The sequence below is a fragment of the Pteropus alecto genome, unplaced genomic scaffold (genome assembly GCF_000325575.1).
Source record: "Pteropus alecto unplaced genomic scaffold, ASM32557v1 scaffold239, whole genome shotgun sequence".
NCBI lineage: Eukaryota > Metazoa > Chordata > Mammalia > Chiroptera > Pteropodidae > Pteropus > Pteropus alecto.
Genome location: NW_006494613.1, coordinates 797,755 through 822,462, shown reverse-complemented (window position 1 = coordinate 822,462; position 24,708 = coordinate 797,755). Strand labels below are relative to the sequence as shown.

Here is a 24,708-nt window from a genome sequence, read left to right as displayed (position 1 = left end):
CAAAACCTCAACGAGATACCACTTTGTAGCCATTAGGATGACTATAATCAAACAGAAAATAATAAGTGAGCAATGATATGGAGTAATTGGAACTCCTATGCATTGCTGGTGGGAACTTAAAATGGAGCAGCCATGTGGAAAAACAGCATGAGGATGCCTCAAAAAAAGTTAAATATAGAATTACTATATGGTCTAGTAATTACACTTCTGGACAAATATGCTAAAGAAATGAAAACAAAAACTTGAACAAATACTTGTACACATTATTCATAGCAGCATTAGTCATAATAGCCAAAAGCTAGAAGCAACTGAAGTATCAATCCACAGATGAATAAACAAATGTGGTATATACATACAGTGGAATATCAAACTGCCTTAAAAGCAAAGAAATTCAGATACATGTTGCAACATGGATGAACCATGAAGGTATGTGAACTGAAACAAGCCAGACACAAAAAGAGTAGATGATTTCACTTATGTAAGATACTTAAAGTAACCAAATTCATAGAGACAGAAAGTGGAGTGGTGGTTACCAAGGGGCAGGAAGAAAGGTAAATGAAGGCTTATTGTTTAAGGGTACAGAGTTTCAGTTTGAAAAGATGAAAAAGTCCTACAGATGGATGGTGGTAATGGTCACACAGCAATATAAATATAGACTTTGGACCAGATGTCAACATAGAAACAAAGGTTTGGGACCACACATCCAACACTGCAACTTTAAGGCTCCTACCTGAGGGATAGGCAACCAAATCACCTAGCTTTGAAAGCCAAAAAGGCTTGGCATCATGAGCCCCACAGGACAATGGAATACAAAGAAGCAGTTTTATACACAGGAGCACCACCACAGCTATCATCTAGGACTCAGTAGAGAGGGAACAGGCAAAATCGCCCCTCTCTCAGTCTTCCTGGAAGTGGTTTTAACTTCTTACTCCACAAGCTACTGTCTGAGGATCCAACTTCTAACCAACACATACTAGCTGCTGACTGATTATGCCCGGAGCCCAAAGAGCTGGTGGGCACTTCCACTGTCCCTTTGCCTCGCTAAAATAAATACAAATTTCCAGCTTATTCATTAAAGGAGTGTGTCCACACATTTAGCACCCCAATTTTTATGGCTGCCATCTGACAAACAAGCCATCAAATACCTAGCTCTGATAGCCAATGGGTCTTGGCATTCACGAATCCCAAAAGACCGTCTTAAACAAAGAAGCAGTTTTTAACAGGTGTAGGAGCACTTGCCACAGCAATTAACCCCAGGGTTCAACACAGAGGGTACAAGCAACAATGGCTCCCAAGTTACCTTAATTCTGGGAAATGATGGGGCTTGGCATTTACAAGTACCCTGCTACCATGCAAAAAAAAAGAAAAGGAAAAAACCAAAAGCACTTCTAGTGACTATTCCCTCTGGCTCAGCATAGAGTAGCCAAAAACAGCTAGGTCTCAATTTCTCCCTGATAAGGGCTAGACTATATATATAATGTCCTGACCTTTCCAGCTGCTGCCTGAAAGTCAAGTTTCCAATTAGCATGCATCAAAGACTTGTATAAAATAAGGAAATGACACCAGTTGGTAACTCAAATCCACAGGAACGAATGAAGAGAACCAGAAATGATAAATAAAAAGGTTAATATAACATTATAAACATATAATTATTATCCTTTCTTCTCTCAGGTTCATTAATAAATACAAAATTATATAAAATGATAATTAAAACAATTTATCATTAGGTTTATAACATATAGATGTTATATAAAAATAATATGAGGAAGAAAAATAGAGCTATATAAAAGTAATGTTTCTATATCTGTATCTATTCTATATATACTGGAATTGAACTAGTATATATCTGAAGTGATTTCTGACAATTAAAAATGTACATGGCAAGTTCTAGCAACCACCAAGAAAAGAATGTGAAATAATATGGTAAAAAAATCAATAACATGAAAAAGATACAGTAGGAAACATTCACTTAATGCAAAAGAAAGCAGTTAAGAACAAAATAGACATGTAACACATAGAAAACAAAAAGTAAAATGGCAAATGTAAATCCAAATATGTCAATAATGTTAATGTGAATGAACTAAACGATTCAATCAAAAAGTGGAAATTGTCATAGATTTTAAATATTAAGTTCCTACTGTATGGTGTCTACACAAAACAAATATAGGTAGAAATACAAACAGTATGAAAGTAAAAGGATGAAAAGATATATTTAATGCAAACAGCAACTATACAAAAGCCTCAATGGCTACACCAATATCAAACAAAATAGGTTTTAAAATGAAACAAAAATAATTAATAGATAAACAGAAACATTTTATAATGATAAAATGGGCCAACAAATAAGAAATATATAACTATTAAAAACAACTATGTACCAAACAACAGAGTCTCATAATACATGAAGTAAAAAACTAACAGAATTGAAAGGGAAAACGGACAATTCAACAATAATAGTTGTAGACCTCAATACCTTATCCTCAATAATGGCTAGAACTTGTCAAAAGATCAACAAGAGAAGACCTGAACAACACCATAAGCCAACTAACAGACATCTACAGAACATTCCACTCACCAACATCAAAGTATATATTCTTCTCAAGGGCAGACACATGGAACATTCACCAGCGTTTGCCATATGTGAGATCATAAAACAACCCTCAATACCTTTAAAAGTATTAAATCATTCAAAGTATGTCCTATGACCTCAATGGAGTAAAATTAGAAACCAATTACAAAGACTTTGGGAAACTCAATAATATGTGGGAATTAAACAACATATTCTTAAATAACCAACAGGTCAAAGAACTTAAAAGGGAAATTACAAAATACTTTGAAATGAATAAAAACAGAAACAGAACATACCAAAACTAATGGAATGCAGCTATTATTGCCTATAAATACCCGTTTCAAAAAAGAAGGAAAAATTCAAATTAACACCTAACATTCTACTTTAAGACACTTGAAAAAGAAGAGCAAACTAAACCTAAAGCAAGCAGAAGGAAGAAAATGATAAAAACTAGAGTGGAAACTAATAAACCAGGAACTAGAAAAATAATGAAGAAAATTGGTTCTTTGAAACAAAAAACAAAATTGACAAATCTTAGCTAGAATGACCAAGCAAAAAAGAAGACTCAAATTAACAAAATCAGCAATGAAAGAGTTGACATTACTAGCACCCTTAGAGAAATAAAATGAATTATAAGGGAGCACTCTAAACAAATTTATGCCAACACTGAATAATCTGGACGAAATAGATAAATTCATAGAAAAAGACAGAAAGTACTGAAACTGATGCCAGATGAAACAGAAAACTTACGTAGGCCTCTAACAACTAAAGAGACTGGATTAATAATCAATAAACTACCACAAAGAATGGCCAGGCCCAGATGGCTTCACTGATATATTTTAGAAAACATTTAACACAAACCTTCTATAAAATCTTACCAAAAAATAGAAGAGGGAACACTTCCTGATTCATTCTATGAGGCCAGCATTACTACAATATCAAAACTATACAAAGACCATGCAAGAAAACTATAATATCCCTTATGAATATAGAAGTAAAAATCCTCAAAAAAAAAATACACACACACACACACACACACACTAACAAATTGAATCCAGCAATATACAAAAAGAATTACATACCTTATGAAGTGGGATTTATCCCAGAAATGCAAGGTTGACTTATCAATAATAACTCATTTAATATAATACACTACATTTTAAACACCTGTTCCATAAAAAAAGCAATTCTACATTTGGAAATGTATCTTATGCAAATAAATAGACAAATACACAAGAATGAAAACACTCATAGTATCTGTTTATAACAGCAAAAACTGGACAACATAAATATCCACTATGAAAAATTAAACAAACCAATGTTCAAAAATTCGTAGTATTTTATGATATTGGAAAACCATGCAGTCATTGTAAATAAAAATGTACCTCCTTCTCTATTAGCATGAAAAGATTTTCTGGATATACGATGAAGTGAAAAAGGCAGGTAACCAACCAGTGCTTCTATTAGTGTCAAACAGACACTAATAGATTCACTATATGTATAAACATTTATGTAAATATGTATACGCACACATATCTACAAACACATACATATGCACATATCATAGAAACAGGTCTAAAATGTTGTATACAAAAATGTTAACAGCGCCTAGTTCAGAATAATTTAATTATAGGTAATTTTCTCTCTTCTTCATACCTTTTGAGTAGTCTAAACACTTTACAAATGTATATGTACGAGTTTTATAAGAATAGTAAGAAATATTTTCATTCTTTCAACAAAGAAAAAGCAATACAATCATCTTATTAAATATCTTGTATCTTTACTATTTATCACAATTTTCTTACCTTTAAACCTTCAGCTGGAAGTCTATAACCAAATCTTGCTGGAAGGTCATCAAATGTCTGAGATGCATTTTCAAAATTATACTAAATATAAAATTAAAAACAAGTTACAACCAGTTTACACATAATACTAAAAACAAAAAGTTTATTAAATTATTTGAGTTATCATTTCCATTAATTCTGACTTACTATCACAGCTATCACAATAAAATCAACTTTGTAAATGCAAAGCCACTAAAATAGCAAGGAACATATACCATTTACTACATATACAACTGCTTAAATTGGATTCTGATTTCATACAATAATTATTAAGCAGCAGCAATAATTCTATAACATTAAACCACCTACTATTTTCTGAGTTTTTCACACAGACAATTCCCTAACAAGGAATTTTCTAGACAGATTATTTCCTAGCAAGAATTATTTCCTATATATTATAAGGGTCTGATTTAATAGATAGGCTCAAGCTATGAAAAATGCCTTTTTCCCAGAGCAAGGAAGAACATCAAATCATACTTTTAAAGCATTGTCTTTTTTTTACATAATCTAAACAATGACAAGACTAAACTCAATGAAATACATACACATAGAGAGCATATATATTATTATCTTTTAGAAGATAATAATAATGATGGTGAAGTGAGTTTGCTATATATTTAAGAATGTTCAATATGCTATATAGAAAACAAGAGAAACAAGAAAAATAGATGAAACTAAACAAAGATAATAAACAAGTGACTTTTGAAAACACAGATAAAATGTGTACAATGTGTTAGAAATTAAAATAGGTGCCATAAACTGTAGGCAATACATTTGTTTTGAATATAGATAAAAATGATGAAACAAAGCAAGTGTTACGTATAGATAGCAAAGGATGGAAGGATCAAACAAACCTTAAATATTAACAAAGCATGGATTAGGTCACACATCTGAGTTGATGGCTGTCATCCCTAAATCAAACACCTATTGGTGATCCCCACTCTAGCCTCATGAGTCATCTTGCAGGTAAATAGTTCTGCAGGTTAACAGCAAGTTATAGCTGTGTTCAGATGTAAATACCTTGCTTGTCTCCAATAGAGCAAACAAATGCTAGATCGAGACACCTTCCATCTATGAAGTCCTCTTGCTCACCCTCAACTCAGGTCCTGGTAACCACACTCTCACCAAGGAAAGCTGATGCAGCATAGAGATAGACTGAGCAGACTAATAACGGTAATACAGGGTTCGAGTAGTGTGGTACCTGCATTCTACTCGCACCCTATCCTAAGTGTCTTAAAGTTATCCGTCTTTTACCTATGCTTCACACTGTATGTTTATAATTAGTGCAATAAATGATGTGATTCAAGCATCTGAATTTGATCACTGAATCTATCCATTCTGTTAACTCTGGAATAATCAGCTGGAGGCCAGCACTGCTTCTGGGTAATTTCCTACTGTAATACCAATTCATATCTGCAAAGTGCTCTATGATTACAAAGTACTTTAGAATCACAAAGTGCTTTATCATTACCACATAATGTGGTAATGGTATCACTTGTATCATTTAATTAAAACATCTTTCTTTAATTGATTTAGTTCAATTATGATTAATTTGTGCTGAACATGAGTCATTCAACTCTTCTAAGGCCAAAGACACTACTGTAAAATATAGAAACGGATCTAGATCAACACAGACCAAAGAAAAACACAAATGTGTTCAGGCAGCATTTATTTTTAAAGGTACTTTTAAAATCAGGAAATGAAATATCTACAACTATACTAAATATTCTTGTATCATTTCCTGTACTGAGAAGTTTCGCTTTTTTGGGTTGAAGTTCAGAAATAAAACATCTAGCTTGAACTACAGTACTTGTAATACTAGGGCTTGGAATCAGCTCTACTATTGAGTGAGATCCATTTTGAAATTACTTTGTCTTTCCTTAACAGCAAAATGAGAATTGTTTCACACTGCCTCTTATAACCACATTGCTTAAAAACAAACAAAATAAGGTTCCTATCATGAATAAGAGAAATGGAAACATCTTTGGCACAAAGGTGCTTACTTTTTCAGTATTATGCTGCTACTCATAAAATTAAAGCATGCTCACTGTTAAAATTTTTGAAATAGAAAATGAAGTCACTCCTCTCTGGAATCCCATCCTCAGTGATTACCACATATAACAGTTTTAATCTACTTTTGAAAAAGTCTTTTCCTTAACCAATTCTCCTCTTTGACAGCAGCCTTAACAGAAGGTTTAATTTAAATTAAAAAGTTACAGTTATTGAGCATTTAAGGCATCATGCTAAACACTTGACAGGTATTCACTTTTTTAATCCTTACAACAGCCCTATAAAGTCAGCCACTATTATCACTATCCCCATTTTAGAGATAGATGTTGAAACTAACTTGCTCTAGTCAATTAGAAGAACTAGAAGTCCAATCCAGACAGTCTGGCTCTTAACCCATTGCCCACGCTCTCTCTCATATAGTTTCATTTTCATAAGAAAGTGAGACTTAAGAGATGTTAACTAATTTGTCGAAGGTCATGCAACTACAGAGTGGTAGAACTGGAATTCAATTCAGATTGTAACTCCACTGTTTAAAGCTCTTAATTACCATGCTATATAATCCAATCCATTCACATCTACTGCGTGCTTCTCTCCTACTCTGCCCACTAATCTTCTCTGAAACTACAAAAAATGGCTACTACCTCAGAATAAGATCACAGCACAGCTCAAAGCCTCCAAATATTCAACTGATCTGTTCATCTCTAAAGTGTAATGCCCCTGCCAATTCTAAAGCTTCGGTTTTCTAGGTATAAACCTACATAATTAATAATTTCACATTTCCTTTTGGGTCAAAGAAAAGAGAAATGATAAGAGATAAAAAGAGAATGAATTGATAACAGAAACAACAATAATCTAAAGTATCAAGGAATAAATGCTATTAAAAGAAAACATGAGAAAGAATGAAATCTCCAGTGAAAACCTATTAATCAGTTCAAATATTTATTGATCTCCTACTGTGTAATTCTCACTAGGCATCAGAAACATAATATTTAGTAAGACACAGTCCTGCCTTACTCGTGACCTAGGAGGCTTACTGATTAGTTAGCAATACAATACAGAAGGATCTCCAATAGCCTCTTAGACCTCACCAACTAGTTGGACAAATATTGTTGTCAGAATTGACAGTTAAATAGGAGAATTCGACTGCCAAAAATAAAATCATCTGGCATACAAATTGCATGACTAAAACTGACTTTATCTTTTCAACATCCTAATACCTGTCCAAAATCGAACCAGAATCAATCTTATAGCAATTTATTAAAATTTGTATTACTGCAAACCCAGATTTTATTTTTATTTTATTTATTTATCTTTTTCTTTTTTTACGCCTACAGTCCCCTGGTCTTCCTAGGTGGTTTCCTATTCAAGTACTAACCTGGCCCGACCCTGCTTAGCTTCCGAGATCAGACGGGATTGGGCATGTTCAGGGTAGCATGGCCATAGGAAACCCAGATTTTAGGGTTGCTCTTATTCAATTAAAAGGAAGAGGTAATATTTTCTACCTCTTGACTCATTTCCTTTGACTGACTGTGTTATCACGTCCAGTTCCTCAGCCTCAATATTAAGTTCTCCTTTTTACCAGTTACATGCCTTTACAACCCACTCCCTTCCAGCTATCTCTGCATTCATATCAGCCTTCTATTATTAGTGTCAGCACCAAGACCAGATTTAAGCAGCTCCCTTGCTGATAGTTCTTTCACTAGATAACACCAACATACATTCTACACTTACCTGTCTGAAGCACAGGCAACGATGATGGCAACGATTGACTGTTCTCTACTTAATACTGTATTTTGTCTCTATTAAAAAATACACCTTGAGCAGTCTCATATACTGCTGGAGTGAGTGAAGGATGAGAATGATAATTTTAATGAAGAAATCAAAGGACAAAAGGTAGACAAGGAGAACTTCACTCCCTGATCAGTCCAGAAATCAATGACCTCACTTCAAAAGTCATCCCAAGAATATTCCAAGGACTTCAGGGACCAATTTAGAGGAGATAGTTGAATAGCAATGGACTCAGTTCTACTTCCATTCTAACTCAAAAGATCCCAACTATTCTAGGAGAATCTAATCAACCAGTTCCCTACTAAAGAGCAGAACAGAAGGTGGGAGGAGAATCTAATCAACCAGTTCCCTACTAAAGAGCAGAACAGAAGGTAGGAAGTCTCCGAGGGATTAGAGTTGCTATGCCTTCAAAAGCTAAGGTATAGAAACCACTTGGTTCTCTCAAGTTCTACAATGATCCTAGACCCTTTCACACATGCTACAGTATGAAGAAACACAGATGAAGATCACATCAAGCTTTGGTCAGCAACAATTCTGGCCCTTCTACTTCTCACCTCATGTCATTAAGCAAATCACTTGTATCCATAGAGTAAAAACAATAAATCCTTAGCATAGTACTGAGAGTACAGATGTGCATGGGTACACACATGCACATACCCCACAGAGTTAATTCTTGTTTTCCTAGCGTCACAGTAATGAGAAATAGAGAACATGTACACTTCCTAGATTAGAGGACAGTAAAACAGTAGCCTAGAAAGGACACCTAAGGTTTTGAGGAGCAATCTTCTCTAAAATCTTTTCTATCCACTATCAAAGATAAGACCATTGTGCTTCTCGTGACTGATAAATACTACTCTTAGGTTTAAATTTTCTGTGGACATCCTGTACAATTTTAAAAATATCATTATCCAAGTCATAATGAAATATTAACTAGCAAGAAAAACAGTAAGATTCTACATAAATACACAGCACAGACATACGTGTGCCTGAGCACTCTTGAAAGTGCACACACACTCTCAAAAGCAACAACATGTATCATGTACTTCTTGTACATTAGATCTTAAGCAATCAGATCTTAATATTGTATATTAGATATTAAGCAATAAAAAGATGAGTAAGGTCCTCCACTTTCAAGTAACAGCTATGTGTATGTACCTCTACGTTTGTAGGTAAACACCTTATAAGATTCCATCATTTAGGACTTTTTTAAAGCTTTTCTTTAAGAGATGTTTTTAGAAAGGAGTAAAATTTACTGTACTTACTGCTAAAATATCCGCTTCTACAGGCAATAGATTTAAGAATGCAAAGAGCTGGACAGTCAAGATGGTATAGACTTGTGTGGCGGACAGCATGAGCATCCCTATGGAGAGCAGCATCTCGCTGTAAAATCACCTAGAAGATAAGCAGGTAAGTAACAATGAACTCTGTCATTTGATGTATTAATTCCCAAAGTTTAAATATATCTCCTTTAATTATAGACATGTGCTGACATTAAAATTAAAGATATTTCAAAAGCATAATAATTTACACAGATTTGCACACTTAGGTAAACAGCCAAGGTTAGTCAATACCTATATCACTCATAGTGACTACGTTCTTGTGTTTTAAACACAAAACAAATATCTTCCCACAGTTTCAGTTTACAGTATAGGTTGTCCACTAATTCAATTACGGGGGAAACTAGATTTCAATCAAAATAATGATTTAAAAATTCACAAGCACCTTTGCTTTAAATTTTTTTTAAATTTTAAAGAATTTTTATAATTTTTTAAATATAATTTATAAAATCACTTGTAAATTTACTGATTTTCATATGTTATTCCCAAATCAAAGAATGTAAAAAAAAAAACAGCCACTTATTTTTAAATAATACTTTTTGCCCTTTCCTTAATATGTATTTTTTTCCCTTATCTGTATCCTAATAGCAATAGAGCAACTACCTCTAACCTCATCCAGTTCTCTACATGAATCCCTATATATCATATTACAGCAAGAAGATACTATGAAAGGACTAAATTTTAACCAAGAAAGTGTCAAAATTTTCACTGGCAAGCCTCAACCAATTGTATAACATACTTTTTAAAAGCTGAGAACAAAGTTAGGAAAGACAAGAACCTTTATAAAGAATTATTTTATTAAATGCCACCAACTCATACCAATTTTGATTATGATTACTGCTGGTAAGGCTCTGGGTTTGGAGACTACATAGAGACTCAAAGCCTAACTCTCTGACACACAACTGAAAGAAAAATATCTCTGAATAATTTTTTAGCTGCCATCTTACAAATCCATTAATATCAGAAATGAAATAAAGGTGAAAAAAAGTTAAATGTACACATTTGTTCCATAGAGACAAAAAGTAGGTTAGTGGTTGCCTGGAGCTGGGGGTAAGAATTAAGGGAGGGGAAAGGAATGACTGCTCAGAAGTATGGGTTTTTTTTTTCAGGGTGATAAAAATGTTCTAAAATCAGATTGTGGCGATGGTCGCAAAGCTCTATAAATATACTAAAAACCACTGCATTGTGCACTTTAAATGGATAAATTTCATGACGTGTGAATTATATCTCTATAAAGCTGTTTTTAAGAGGTACTGATTTTGTTGATACTGGTTTCTTAGGTGAAATCCATTTTATAATATACCTCTGAACAGAAAAGTTAATAATAGCAGGCCTAAGCTCTTCCTTTCCAACGTGGGCCTAGCAGAATGGCTCCTGCAAAGAAGAGTATCACAAGGAAGGGCCATTCTGCCATCAACGAGGTAGTGACCACAGAATACACCATCAACATTTACAAGTACATCCATGAAGTGCATTTCAAGAATTGTTCCCCTTGGGCACTCAAAGAGATCCAGACATTTGCCATGAAGGAGATGGGAACTTCATATGTGTACATAGACGGCAGACTCCACAAAGGTGTCGGGGCCAAAGGAATAAGAAATGTTCCATACCATAGCTGGGTGCGGCTGTCCAGAAAACATAATGAGGATGAAGATTCACCAAACAAGCTCTATACACTGGTTATCTATGTACCTGTCACCACTTTCAAAAATCTACAAACAGTATGAATGAAAACTGCTGATTGTAGAATAAAGTTATAAAACTGCAAAAACAAAACAAAACCAAAAAACACATAGCAGTCCTAATATTGCTATCCTTAGAAAGGCTTCCTTGCAAGGTTGGCCCTTTTGCTGGCATCTGGGAACTTAGATTTCAGAAGGGTTCTCATTATTCCCTGATAAGAACAGCTCATTGTACCTAAACTGCAAACAATGAGGTTTATGTTTAACACGTTTTCTTTCTAAGAGTCGAAAATTTTAGTACATGCTAGGCAGAGAATGCCTACATGAACAGCCCCCAATGTAATCCATACGCACTGAATTTCTATTAAGCTTCCCTCGTAGACACTTCTCATTTGTTGTTATAACTCACTACTGAGAAATTAAGCATAACCTGTGTAACTCCACTTTGAAAGGACTCTTAATTAAAAGTTCACACCTTGTTTCCTCTGGCCTTCACCCCATATGCCTTTTTCTCTTCTGATTTTGCTTTGCATCCTTTCACTGTAATAAATCATATTCATGAGTATAACCATATTCTGAGTCCTATAAGTCCTCACTGAACCTGAGGGTGGTCTTGGAGAACCCCAACACAACCACATTAGATAAGTTTTGGCCAAAATCAGACCATAAAAACATACAAATCCTTGTAAAATAAAGTTTGCTAGGAAGAATATTCAGTACATTGACCACTGACCTGTTTGACAAACTTAATCTGAATAAGAACTATGACTTCCCTTGTGATGTTCTGGAATTGCCAGCCAACTTTGGGAATGGGGAGGGAGAGTTTAGAGAGAAAATACCTCTAAGAATAGGAATAATAATAACCACAACTGTTAATGATCACTTACTAAATAACAGGCATTGCTCTAAGCACGTTATTGAGTTAAACTCATCTAATCCTAACAACTTCCTATAAGGTAAGATGTCATTTCACAGATGGGGAAAACAGGCACTGTTAAGCAACTTGCCCAAGGTCAAACAATGAATAACAGTAGAACCAGGATTCAAACCCAGGCCGTCTGCCTCCAAAGTCCACACTCTAAAGCCCAAATGAAAATAGCAGTGATAAACAGAAGTCTCTACCCAAAGCATAAAGAGATTTAAGAATCATCGCAAATGATAACTAAAGTGATCTTAACGTAAAAAATGAAAAATGAGAAGAGAGCTAGAGAAAACTCTGAAGAATATCTAAATTTAAGGGCAGAGGGAGAAAGTAAAGAAAAGAAAAAGAGACTGACTTCACAAAAGAAAAAGAGACAGACTTCACAAAAGACAAGAAATTTGAGAGGAATGTAGGGAGAAGAAAGGCAGTTGGTCAACAGAAGGAAATATTGGGAAAGAGGCAAATTTTTTCACATTCAGAGTCTATCCAGCCTGAACAATTGTATTTCCCTATTATCTAACAGGTATCCTTGCTCTGATCAACTCACTATTTCAGGAATGCAGCCTGCTATGACCACTTGGGCATCTTCACTCACGTGTTATCCAAAAACTAAAATACATTCTCCTCTACTTTCAAAGGTAAATTTAGGGGAAAACTAGGAATCCTATGAAATTACATGCAAAATTTTATGTATGTATAAATATATGCAGTTTCTATGAAAGAGGTCTATGTTTGTTAACACATTCTCAAAAAAAGCACAAAAGGTTGTTTTGTTACATCTTCTCTTCTTCAAGTCTTTGAAGAGAAAGATTAACAAGCTTAGAAACTGATACTTTTTTCTAGCACTTAGATTACTGGGTAAAAATATAAATTGTCGATTGTATTTATTACTAGGCAACAACAGTTATTATAAAAATGACTTCGTAATTGGTGGAAAGCATTAAAACTGGAAAGACTGTAAGTTAACTATAAAAGCTTCTTACAAAAACAAAAATAGCCTCTGCTTCCCTGTGAGGTGTGTTTCATGAAACCAAGCATGATCCTTGAGGGAACCTGAGAGCTACTCAGGGACTATTACAAGAAGTGGTTCCTTTCATACAGATCCTTTCCTATGCTGATGTGATACACATCCACACATTTGATCCTGTCACAATCCAATATTTTTCCTGTTGGGTATAAAAGCTGCACCTAGATGAATGCAAGCTTTTCAATGAAGATATATCTTATGTTGATATGCCGTGCTCCGAGTCTGCATCATCCTACCAAGCTAGTGAACCCAGTGCCAGATTATGACCAGTTACTGAGACTGAATGTCAACCAGAACTGCTAACTACTGATGGTCATGCAGTGAGTGTTGTACCTTTCGTCCCCATTACAATTCTCATCAGCCTCTCATTTTTGAATTTATTCAACTGTTGCTGTCTCTGTAATAGAATACAATAAATTATTGTTTGTTGTGACTCTCATTACCCCAAATAGAACACATTCATCTTGACATTTCTTTACGACTATGTTGGGAAAGGGAGAACACACAGAAAAACCTAATAAAATCTTGCTAATTACAAATATCTACCTCTTTCTTTTCCTCTTCTCTCCCCTTTCTCTGTAATTACCAAAGATAGAACATGACTCTCTGTTCTGAGTATGCCTAAAATCAGAAGACAGTTACATTTCTTCAAAGGAAGTATACAGTAAAGAATATGCAAGAAATCCTTGAGAACGACCAAGCAAGTTTCTAGAGATGTCTCCATTACCATCATCTCCAATCATATCTAACTTTGTCTATTATTTAACAGAATTTGACTAATTTTTAATAGACATTTTATTTGAAATTAGCTTCTTGACTCTAACCAACTAGATTTTTCAACTGGCAAATTTTCATTCTACTTTTTTTTTTTTTTTTTAAGGTGAGGCAACCCTTGGTTGATCTCACAGATTGCAAGGACCTTGTCAGCTTACAATCCTTTATTTTTTATTTTTTAATGCCTACAGCATCTGGTCTTCCTAGGTGGTCTCCTATCCAAGTACTAACCAGACCTGACTCTGTTTAGCTTCCGAGATCAGACAGGATCAGGCTTGTTCAGGGTAGCATGGCCGTAGACTCATTCTACTTTCTGTTCAGTCTACATCATCTGAGATGTATTCTTGCCAAAATTGTTTTAAACTGATTCTAATAAAGCTTTAGCTCTAACTTCAAATTTACAAGAAATACATGGAATAGAAAAAAATAAGCTATAAGACAAGGTGTGACTTGAGGACACTGAACCAATTTCTATAAAATTAAATGGAATAAACAAAACAGTATAGGGAGATGGTATGAAAGAAATACATGAGACTGTTATATATTCAGAGATAAGAGGGAGGGAGAAGGGGGAGAGGGAGATGGGGTAAAAGGGGTTAAATTTGTGGTGATAGAAAGAAATCCAACTATGAGAGGTGAACACACAGTATAAATATACATATGCCTTATTGTTAAAGTATACAGTTGAAGCTTACTGGATTTCATTAACCAATGCCACCATAAAAAAATAATAATTAAATAGAGATAAGAAACATTAAATCCAAATGCAAAACACAAGGTTCAAGCAAACCAATAATAAATAAACAGTTTAGGAAGAAGAGGGACAATGTATCGTCTAGATATTAGATACTCTTTTTTATTTTATTAGTTTCAAGTATACAGTGCATTGGTTAGACATTTATAGTTTATGAAATGATCCCCCTAATTGCTCCTTCTTTCCTCTGACTTTCCACCTAGCCAATATATTAATGGTAACTGCATTCCCTATGCCGTGCTCTCCATCCCTGTGACCATCTATCAACTACTAATTTGTACTTCTTTAACCCTTCACCCCATCCTCTCATCACCCCAACCACCCCTCTCCTCTGTCCATCACCAAATTGTCTTCTATATTTGAGTCTGTTTTTAATTAGTTTGTTCTTTTTGTTCCTTAGATTCCACATATAAGTGAAATCATATGGTATTCACCTTTGTCTGACTTATTTCACTCAGCATAATAACCTCTAGGTCCATCCATGTCGTTGATACATTTTTTAAATAGTTGTTAATTTTCTTAGGTATGATTATAACCACAGAACCAGCTCAAAGTGGCTTTATTCTGTTTCTAAAAAGACACTGAGTTGTTTTTCAGGGACAAGAGAACAAAACCATGGGTCATACAGCCCAAGCATGTGCAGGAAGAGAGAATTCTGACTTTCAATAGCATCTAGAACCAAAGTTTCACTCCTACTCCCCAACCTACCACCACCACACACAAAACTAAAGAGCTAGGACTTGTCCCAAACTCCACCACCAGAATCCCTTCAAAAGCAAAGGGTACACTGTCCCAAATGGTCCAGTGCTGAAGCCTTCCAACTGAAACCTGCTATGCAGAGAAAGATAACAGTAATCAGGCTCCCTCTCACATCTAACTTTGAGCGGAAGAAACTCAGCACTTCTCCCTTTATGTAACCACGTGCCCGATACACGGTGCATGGGCTAACTTGGCAGTGTGCCACTATTGCTGAACCTGTGTATAAAAGGTGCTGCCACCATGTGAGGCAGGCTGTGCCCTTGCTGGAATAAAGAGCTATGTTGCAGTTGCCTATGGCTCCTTATATTTTCTTCCAACTGCCAGAGTCTCATATCCCTTACCTTGGAACCGCAAATCTGCAGCAACATACCTGCCCTGCCAGGGCTTCCGCGTACCAGCCCATCCTTCTCTAATCCCTTAAATTCCACCCCAAACTTTCAATCAAGACAGATTTGAGACTTGCCTCCTATCTCCTTGCTGGTCAACTTCACATTAAAGCCTTTTTTCTTTCTCAAAAGCCAATGCCATAGCAGTGGCTTCTATGCACATTGGGCAACAAACCCTTGCTTGGTAACGTGATCACAGTATTATGTTCATATGAGAAAGTCCTTATTTTTGGAGATGCCTAGTGAAGTACTTAGGAATGAAATGTCACGATATCTGTAATTTACTTTAAAATATTCAAGCCAAAAAAAAAAAAACTTAAACCAAAGACTAATAAATGATAAATCTAGGTAAAGATTATATTGTAGTTCATTATACCATTCCTCTAGTTTTCTATATTTTTGATCATTTTTATAAAAGATTTTTAAATGTAGTGAATAAAATAACCATTTAAAATTTTCAGAGATCTTTCTGGAAGGCCGTCAGCCTCATTTTTTTTATTGTGGAATAATATACATAAAATTTAACATTTTAAATATTTTTAAGTGTAAAGATCAGTGACATTAAGTACATTCACATTGTTGTGCAACCATCATCACCATCCATCTACAGAACTTTTTCAACTTCTCAAATTAAAACTCAATACCCATTAAACACCAATTTCCCATTCTCCCTTCCTCTTATCATTATTCTACTCTCTCTATATGTAAATTTCATTATTCAGTACCTTATATATTGGAATCATTTTTTGTCTATGTCTGGCTTATTTCACTTAGCATAATGACTTCAACATTCACCCATGGACACTTCGGTTGCCTGTAACTATTGGCTATTGTGAATAATGACGCTATGAACATGGGTGTACAAATATGATTCCCTGTTTTCACTTTGGTACACACCCATAAGTAGAACTGCTGAATTATATGGTAATCCTATGTTTAATTTCTTGAGGAACAACAGCTCCACCATTTTACATTCCCACCAGCAATGCATAAAGGTTCCAATTTCTTCACATCTTCACCAACACTTATTTTCTTTGATAATAGTCATCCCAATAGGTGTAAAGTGGTACCTCACTGTGGTTTTGATTTGCATTTCTCTAATTATTAGTGATACTGAGTGAGCATCTTTCCATGTCCTTATTAGGAATCTGTATATCTCTACTGGAGAAATGATTATGCAAGTCTTTTGCCCGTTTTTAATCAAGCTGTTGTTACTGAGTTGTAAAAGTTCTTTATATAGGGGTGGCTCCATAGTGTAGTGGTTAGCACGTCTGCTTTACACGCAGAAGGTGCTGGGTTCGCACCCCAGGTGGAGCCACGGACCATGCCCCGGGTACGCCAGGCCTCAGGTGCACGCTGCGAGCGTGTGGGAAGAGATGCCCCGCCTTCAGAGATCCAGTTCTTAAGGGGAAATGACAACATCCAAAGGTCAGGAGTGGAAGTGGCGGGGGGGATTAAAAAGGGGGAAAAAAAGTTCTTTATATATTCTGTATACATTTCCCTTATCAGATATATGATTGAAAAATATTTTCTTCCATTTCATGAGTTGTCTTTTCATTCTGTATAACGTCCTTTGATGCACAAGTTTTTTAATTTTAATGAAGTCTGGCTCACCTATTTTTTTGTTGTTGCTGCCTGTGCTTTTAATGTCATATCTAACATCTCTTTGCCAAATCCAACATCATGAAGCTTTTCTCCATGTTCCACATCTTCATTCTTTTGTTTGTGGATATCCAGTTTTCTCAAAACCATTTGAAGTAACTGTCCTTTCCCCATTAAATGGTCTTGGCACCCTTGTCAAAAATCATTTGACAATATATGTGAGAATTTATTTCTGGGCTCTCTGTTCTTGTTTTATTCCACTGATCTGTACGTCTGTCTCTATGTCAGTACCATACTGTTTTGATTACTGTGGTTTTGTTGTAGGTTTTGAAATCAGAAAATATGAGATTTCTAACTTTGTCCTTCTTTGTCAATATTGTTTTGGCTAGTTGAGGTCCCTTGAGATTCCTATGAATTTTAGGATGGATCTATTTCAGCAAAAATGTCATTGGGATTTTCATAGAGATTAGGTTAACTCTACAGATTGCTTTGGAAAATACTGACATCTTAACAATATTAAGTCTATCAATACATGAACATGAGAGGTCTAATCTGTGTCTTAATTTCTTTCAGCAACATTTGGTAATTTTAAACATATAAGTTTTTTACTACCCTTGGTAAGTTTATTCCTAAATGTTTTATTCTTTTTAATACTATTATAAATGAAATAATTTTATTAATTTCCTTGTGGGATTGTTCACTGTTAGCATTTAGAGATGCAACTGATTTTTGCATGCTAATTGTGTATCCTGCAACTTTGCTAAATTCATTTATTAGTTCTAATAAGGTTTTTGTGGAATCTTTACAGTTTTATACATGTAAAATAATGTTGTCTGCAAACAGAGATAATTTTACTTCTTCATTTCCAATTTGGACGCCATTTATTTCTTATTCTTGCCTAATTGTTCTGGCTAGGACTTCTAGTACTTTGATGAATAGAAGTGGTAAAAGTGGGCATACTTGTCTTGTTCCTAATTTTAAAGGAAAAGCTTTCAGTCTTTCACCACTGGTTATGATGTTAAGTGTGGGTTTTTCAATATATGGCCTTTATTACGGTGAGGTAATCTCCTTTTATTTTTAGTTCATTGTGTGTTTTTTATCATGAAAAGGTGTTGAATTTTGTCTAATGCTTTTGCCTGCATTAACTGAGATGGTCATTTGTTTCTTCCCTTCATGCTGTTAAAGTGGTGTATTACACTGACTACTTTTCATATGTTGAGCCACCCTTGCATTCTAGAAATTAGTTCAACTTGGTCACAGTGCTGTTTAGTTATTTTTGTTGAGGATTTTTGTATCACTAATCATAAGAAATACAGGCATACCTTGCAGAGGTTGTTGGTTCAGTTCCAGACCACTAAAATAAAGTGAGTATCACAATAAAACAAGTCACGCAAATTTTTTGGTTTCCCAGTGCATATAAAAGTTATGTTTAAGCAACCTAAATGCCCCAAAATAGACAACTGAATAAAAAAGTTGTAATACATATATATAACGGAATACTACCCAGCCATTAAAAAAAATTAAATCTTACCATTTGCAACAAGATGGATGAACCTAGAGGATATTATGCCAAGTGAAATAAGTTAGAAGACAAATACCATATGATTTCACTAATATGTGGAATCTAAAAAACTAAATAAAATGAATAAACAAAATAAAAACAGACTCATAGATACAGAGAACAGAATGATGATTGCCAGATTTTGGGGTAGGGGTTTGAAGAGCTGGGTGAAAAGGTGAAAGAATTTAGAAGCACAAAGTAGTAATTACAAAACAGTCACGGAGATGTGAAGTACAACATAGGGAATACAGTCAACAATACTGTAATAACTACGTGTAGTGCCAGGTGGGTACTTCACTAAATGGGGGCGGGGGAACACTTCATAAATCATATAAATGTGTAACCACTATGCTGCACGCCTGAAACATAAAATAATATTGAGTGTCAACTCTAATGAAAAAATAAAAATTAAAAAGAATCAAAAAAAATAAAAATAAGTTATGTTTATACTATACTGTAGTTTACATTAAGTGTGCAATAGTATACATCTAAAAAAGCAATGTATATACCTTGATTTAAAAATACTCTATTGCTAAAAAATGCTAATTATCATCTGAGCCATCAGCAAGTCATAATCTTTTTGCTGGTGGAGCGTCTTACTTCGATGTTGATAAAAACACAGTATCTGCAAAGCACAATAAAGTAAAGTACAAGAAAATAAGGTATGCCTGCACTGGTCTGCAGTTTTCTTACAGTGTCCCTATCTGGCTTGGGTATCAGGATAATGCTGGCCTTATAGAATGAGCTAGGAAGTGTTCCCTCCTCTTCAACTTTTTGGAAGAGTTTAAGAAGGATTGATGTTAACTGTTCTTTAAGTGTTTGGTAGACAATTTCACCACTGAAGTCATGGGTCCTGGGCTTTTCTTTCTTAGGAGGTTTTAGATTATTGATTCAATCTCCTTACCAGTCATAGGTCTATTCATATTTTCTACTTCTTCCTGATTCAGTTTTAGTAGATTGTGTGATCCTCGAATTTATCTATTTCATCTAGGTTATCCAATTTCTTGCTCTACAACTGTTCATAGTATTCTTTCATAATTCTTTTTTATTTCTGTAAAATCAGTACTAGTGTTCCTCTTTTCATATCTAATTTTAGTTGAGTCCTCTCTTTTTTCTTCGTAAATGTAGTTAAAGGTTTATTCATTTTGTTGAACTCAACAAAAAACAACTCTTGATTTTGCTGATTTTCTCTTGGCCTCATTTTTGAGAACTTGAGCACAGTGGCCAGCACATGTGATTATCTGTATGGCTTAAGAGCATGGATGCTGGTTACTCATCTAATGTTGATCTGGCTATTGCAAAATTTAAAAACTTCCCAAGCATAACAATAAATTCTAACCTTACATTTAAATCTGTGACATCATACAACTCATCTACACAAAATTACTTTCTAAAACTTCATTTTACAAATGAGGATGCATTTAGTAAGTGTTTAAGACCAACATTATTTTCAAGAAATTCCTTTCCATAAAACTTTTCATTCTAAATATGACACATCCTGACATTAACTAGTTCAGTGACAGATAACACTCATGAATCAGCTCACCATCTTCATTAGAAAACCTTTGAATAAGGTCATATTCCATTGGTTCTCAAACTACATTCTTGAGTATCACTAGCATTTCAAAAACTGGACCAAAATACTCCACTACTATAATAATCTTTTCCTAATTTGCATAAAGACTAAATGGATAGTAATTTCAATTTGTTTTTCTCCATAAATGTATCTTACTACAATATGCATCAAAAGCATATAAACTGTTACAAATACTAACAGAAAAAATAAGTAAACAGCTAGTTAACTACTTTAGTATAAAATTTATAAATCACATTTAATTATATGGGTTGTTCTTCTTACAAATGTGCTCTTGGTCACGTATGTGTATTACATAGATATGGTACTATATAACATTTTCTCCAAAATAGTGTTCTCAACTCATACAACTGAATATATCAATAACTTCACAGTGTTCCTTAAAAAGGATCATGGCTTTCAAGAGTCCTAACTGGGAACTACTAACATATTCTATAAATTCCCATAAAGCACAATTTTTTAAAGCTTTTAAAGAAATGGTTGAGAGGTTGTCAAGAAAAAAGTGTTACATCAGAAAAAAAAGAAAGCTTAACTTTTATAGCCACAAGATGCCCCATAGTTCTTTGCAAAAAAACGGAAGGTTGTTACTCAGCTAATTCCTCTAACTTGAAGCCATCCAAATGAAGCAAGCCTCGTCTAAGATTTTTAACTATTACTGTCAATCAAAGCAATTTTTTAGATTCCATGACAACAGCCTCACAATTTTGATTTTTCCAAAGAATGAAACAAAATGAACAAATTTTTAATTTTAAAAGGTTAGCAAACAAGTTTCTCCAAAACATCAATTCTTTCCAACCTCAGGGCCTCACACAACTGTTACCAATGTTTAGTGTATACTCTAATTTTTTTCCCCACGGAAAACAATACTTGACTATTTCCCCCAAAATACCAATCATAACGAAAATCAAGGGTACTTCTACTGTCAAGTGACAGAACTCATATCCTGTTCTTCCCCAAAATTACCTCCCTTATCCTTATGCAGACATAGGCAATGAGGTCTCCTTTTAATACTGAACATTAATGAATATTATGAATAAAAGTGGAATTTAATAAATTGTGGTCCATCATATAATGTAATTCTCTACAATAACGAAAATGAATGACAGCTACATGAACAACGCAGGTAAATTTCACAAGAATAACCCTGAGCAAAAGAAGAAAGTCACAAAGAATGTAAACACCATATCCCACTCATAAAGTTCTTTAAAAGGCAAAACATTATATAGAGACTCACATTTAAGAAGTAAAAACACAAAGAAATATGAAAAAGTTATCACCATAATCAAGACAGCAGATACCTCAAGGGTAAGAAAAAGGAGTGTGATCAGGGAAAAGGTGCTTCTGGGATGCTAGCAATATTCTATATCTCCACCTGGGCTGTAGTGAGATGGAGTTGGCATTAAAATTATTCCTTAAGCCATACACAAATGTTTTATGCACTCTCCTGTATCTATAATATCTAAACATTTTTTAAAATAAAAAAATAAGAATAAAGCTGCCTGCCATTCAAATCAGATTTTTTGTTTTGTTTTTCTGACTACATGAAAATATTATGAAAGCTAGAAAGCAGTAGCCTACCAAGATCACAAATACACAATAAAAATGTCAATGAATAAACAACAATTAAAAAACAGACTCATGTTCAACCCCAGAGTTATAGTTTCTCATTCAGTGGACATGAGATGGGATCTGGTAATCTGTATTATTCATATTATTAACATGTACTCCAAGTGATTCTTATCACTAAAGAAGTTTGAAAAATTATGTTTTAGTCCAGTATAGCACATATCACCTGAGGCCAGTAATAAAAATAAACATTCTCAGGCCTTTCCACCAGAGATTCAGACAGAAAGTTTATAATTTCGCTTTCAAAAAAATATCCCCTAGTGAATCTTTATGATCAAGCCAAATTTGGAAAATAATGTTCTTAACCATACACTGACATGTGGTATATCAAGTCATTATTCATAAACTTCTTGTAAGTCAAAGAGGGGTGGCGTAAAGGGTCAAATTAGAAAAAGGAAAAAAAAGAGAAAAATAAGAAGACTAGTAAAAATACATTTCATAATTCTCTCAAATATCTCTGTCATTATCAGTGCTATAGTTTGCCAATCCAGCAATATGTCACTCAGCAAACGAGAAAAAGACAACTGACAATAAAACTGCTTTCATGGTTATCAGAATCAGGCACCATTTAGGGAAACATGCAGAAAATTCTGATTTTCTAGGTTATCAAAAATATCATGCCCAGTGTACTTCAAAGTATCAATCTCTTGAACCAGAATTGTTTGTTTATGATGCTTCACACAAATGTCATCACCATCACTATAAACAACAGAGAACTTAAATTTTGTGGAAGGCACTCTGTTAAGCATCTGACATGAATGTTTTTCCATCTAATCCTCAGAACAATCTTGTCAAGTAAAACAAAAACAAAAACAATGCAGTTTCATTATTATTCCAGTTTTCCTATTTTAAAGGACTCAATTTCTATGTGTAAGTATAGTACAGAATGACTGAATAAGTGAACCAATTCCCTTACCCATTATCCCCACCCCAACCCTTCCTCCTTTAATTTATGCATAATTCTGAACAAAAAACTGAACATACCCAATGACTCATATACAGTTTGGGTTTTAATTTATTTGGCCTACTATATTAATAGTGGAGAGTTATGGGACATCAGAACAAGTGATTATAACAATTATTTCTTTAAAACATCACCTCAGAGCTCTGTTCCTAGTCTTCTTTTCCATACACCACACTCTCTCTTGGCAAATGTCTCTAACCTGCCTATGTACCTACCATGCCTCACTTCTCTAATCACCTCTACATTTTTTATTTATCATAATACTCATTATTTTCTATCATGTTTAATTTACATAAATGTTACATTTCTGTGTATTTTAGATTTTTGTTTGGTATATGTTAATAAAATGAAATAGACGTTAGAAAGTTTTGTTAATTCTGAAATATGCAGATAAAAAAAACTGTAGAGTCTTGTCCATCTCTGCTGCAAGAATATAAACTCCGCCAAGACAGGAAAATTTATGAGTATATCACAAAGTATCTAAATAGCGCCTGGCACATATTAAGTATTTAACATTTGTAAAATGAATGCACATGTGGCCTCTCAATTTATCTTCCATGGAGCCTCTGAATGTGGTCATCTCTTAACTATGACAAAAAAATTTAAGATCTTAACATTAAAAAAATTTTATGTATACATTAACACTATATATGCATAAATACCATGAAACAAAACGATCTGTTAACACATGTAAACTGTGGGTGAGACTCTACAGTTTTTTTAATCTGCATATTTCAGAATTAAAAAAACTTTCTAATGTCTATTTCATTTTATTAACATATACCAAACGCCTAAAATACACAGAAATCTTAATAGAAATCTGTTTCACTTGTTCATGTTTTCCAAATATGTATTACTTTTACATCAAAAGAAAATTTTTAACAAGCAAGCAACAAGGTTCTATAATCCACAAGTCTATTCACAATGTGAAGATGTAATGATTTCTTCTGAACTGCAAAGTACAATCAAGAGAGTGAAAAAAGGGCAGATTTTGAGTTAACAAATCCAAGCATTTTCTCAACGCGCTCAATTACACTCGAGATTCCATTCCACACCCCAGTCCTTATACTTATCATTATTGCTATAAATTTCAAATGTAGCAGCCATTTGGGCTCTGAGGTATGTGTGTCAGTTGGCAACAATCATGCGCCACTTAACAGAAGGGATATATTCTGAGAAATGTGACACTAGATTCTGCTGTAGCGAGAAAATCATGGAGTGTACTTACACAAACCTATATGGTATATATAGCCTACTATCCACCTAGGCTATATGGTATAGCCTATTACTCCTAGGTTATCTGTACAGCACAATACTGTACTGAACACTAGGCAACTTTAACATAATATAAGTATTTGTGTACCTAAACATATATAAACATAGAAAAGGTACAGTCAAAATACAGTATAAAAGATAAAAAATGGCACAACTATATAGGGCACTTACCATGAATGGAGATGGCGGGATTAAAAGTTGCCTGGGTGAGTCAGTGAGTTAGTGGTGAGTGAA

General features: G+C 34.2%; 1 protein-coding gene and 3 pseudogenes across 2 annotated transcripts in view; 1 reads left to right on the top strand and 3 right to left on the bottom strand.

Moving 5' to 3' along the window:
* Nucleotides 1-24,708, bottom strand: part of RNF13 (ring finger protein 13) — a 142,648-nt gene that overhangs the window by 98,224 nt on the left and 19,716 nt on the right. For both annotated transcript variants that reach the window (XM_006926214.3, XM_006926213.3), the window contains exons 2-3: nt 9,474-9,603; nt 4,375-4,455 (exon numbers count right to left, since the gene is read on the bottom strand). In XM_006926214.3, the coding sequence (XP_006926276.1) occupies nt 4,375-4,455; nt 9,474-9,587 (195 nt within the window). In that variant the 5' untranslated portion in view covers nt 9,588-9,603. The remainder of the gene's footprint in view (nt 1-4,374; nt 4,456-9,473; nt 9,604-24,708) is intronic.
* LOC112474557 lies at nt 7,749-7,868 on the bottom strand (annotated as a pseudogene).
* LOC102886219 lies at nt 10,916-11,275 on the top strand (annotated as a pseudogene).
* Nucleotides 14,136-14,254, bottom strand: LOC112474544 (annotated as a pseudogene).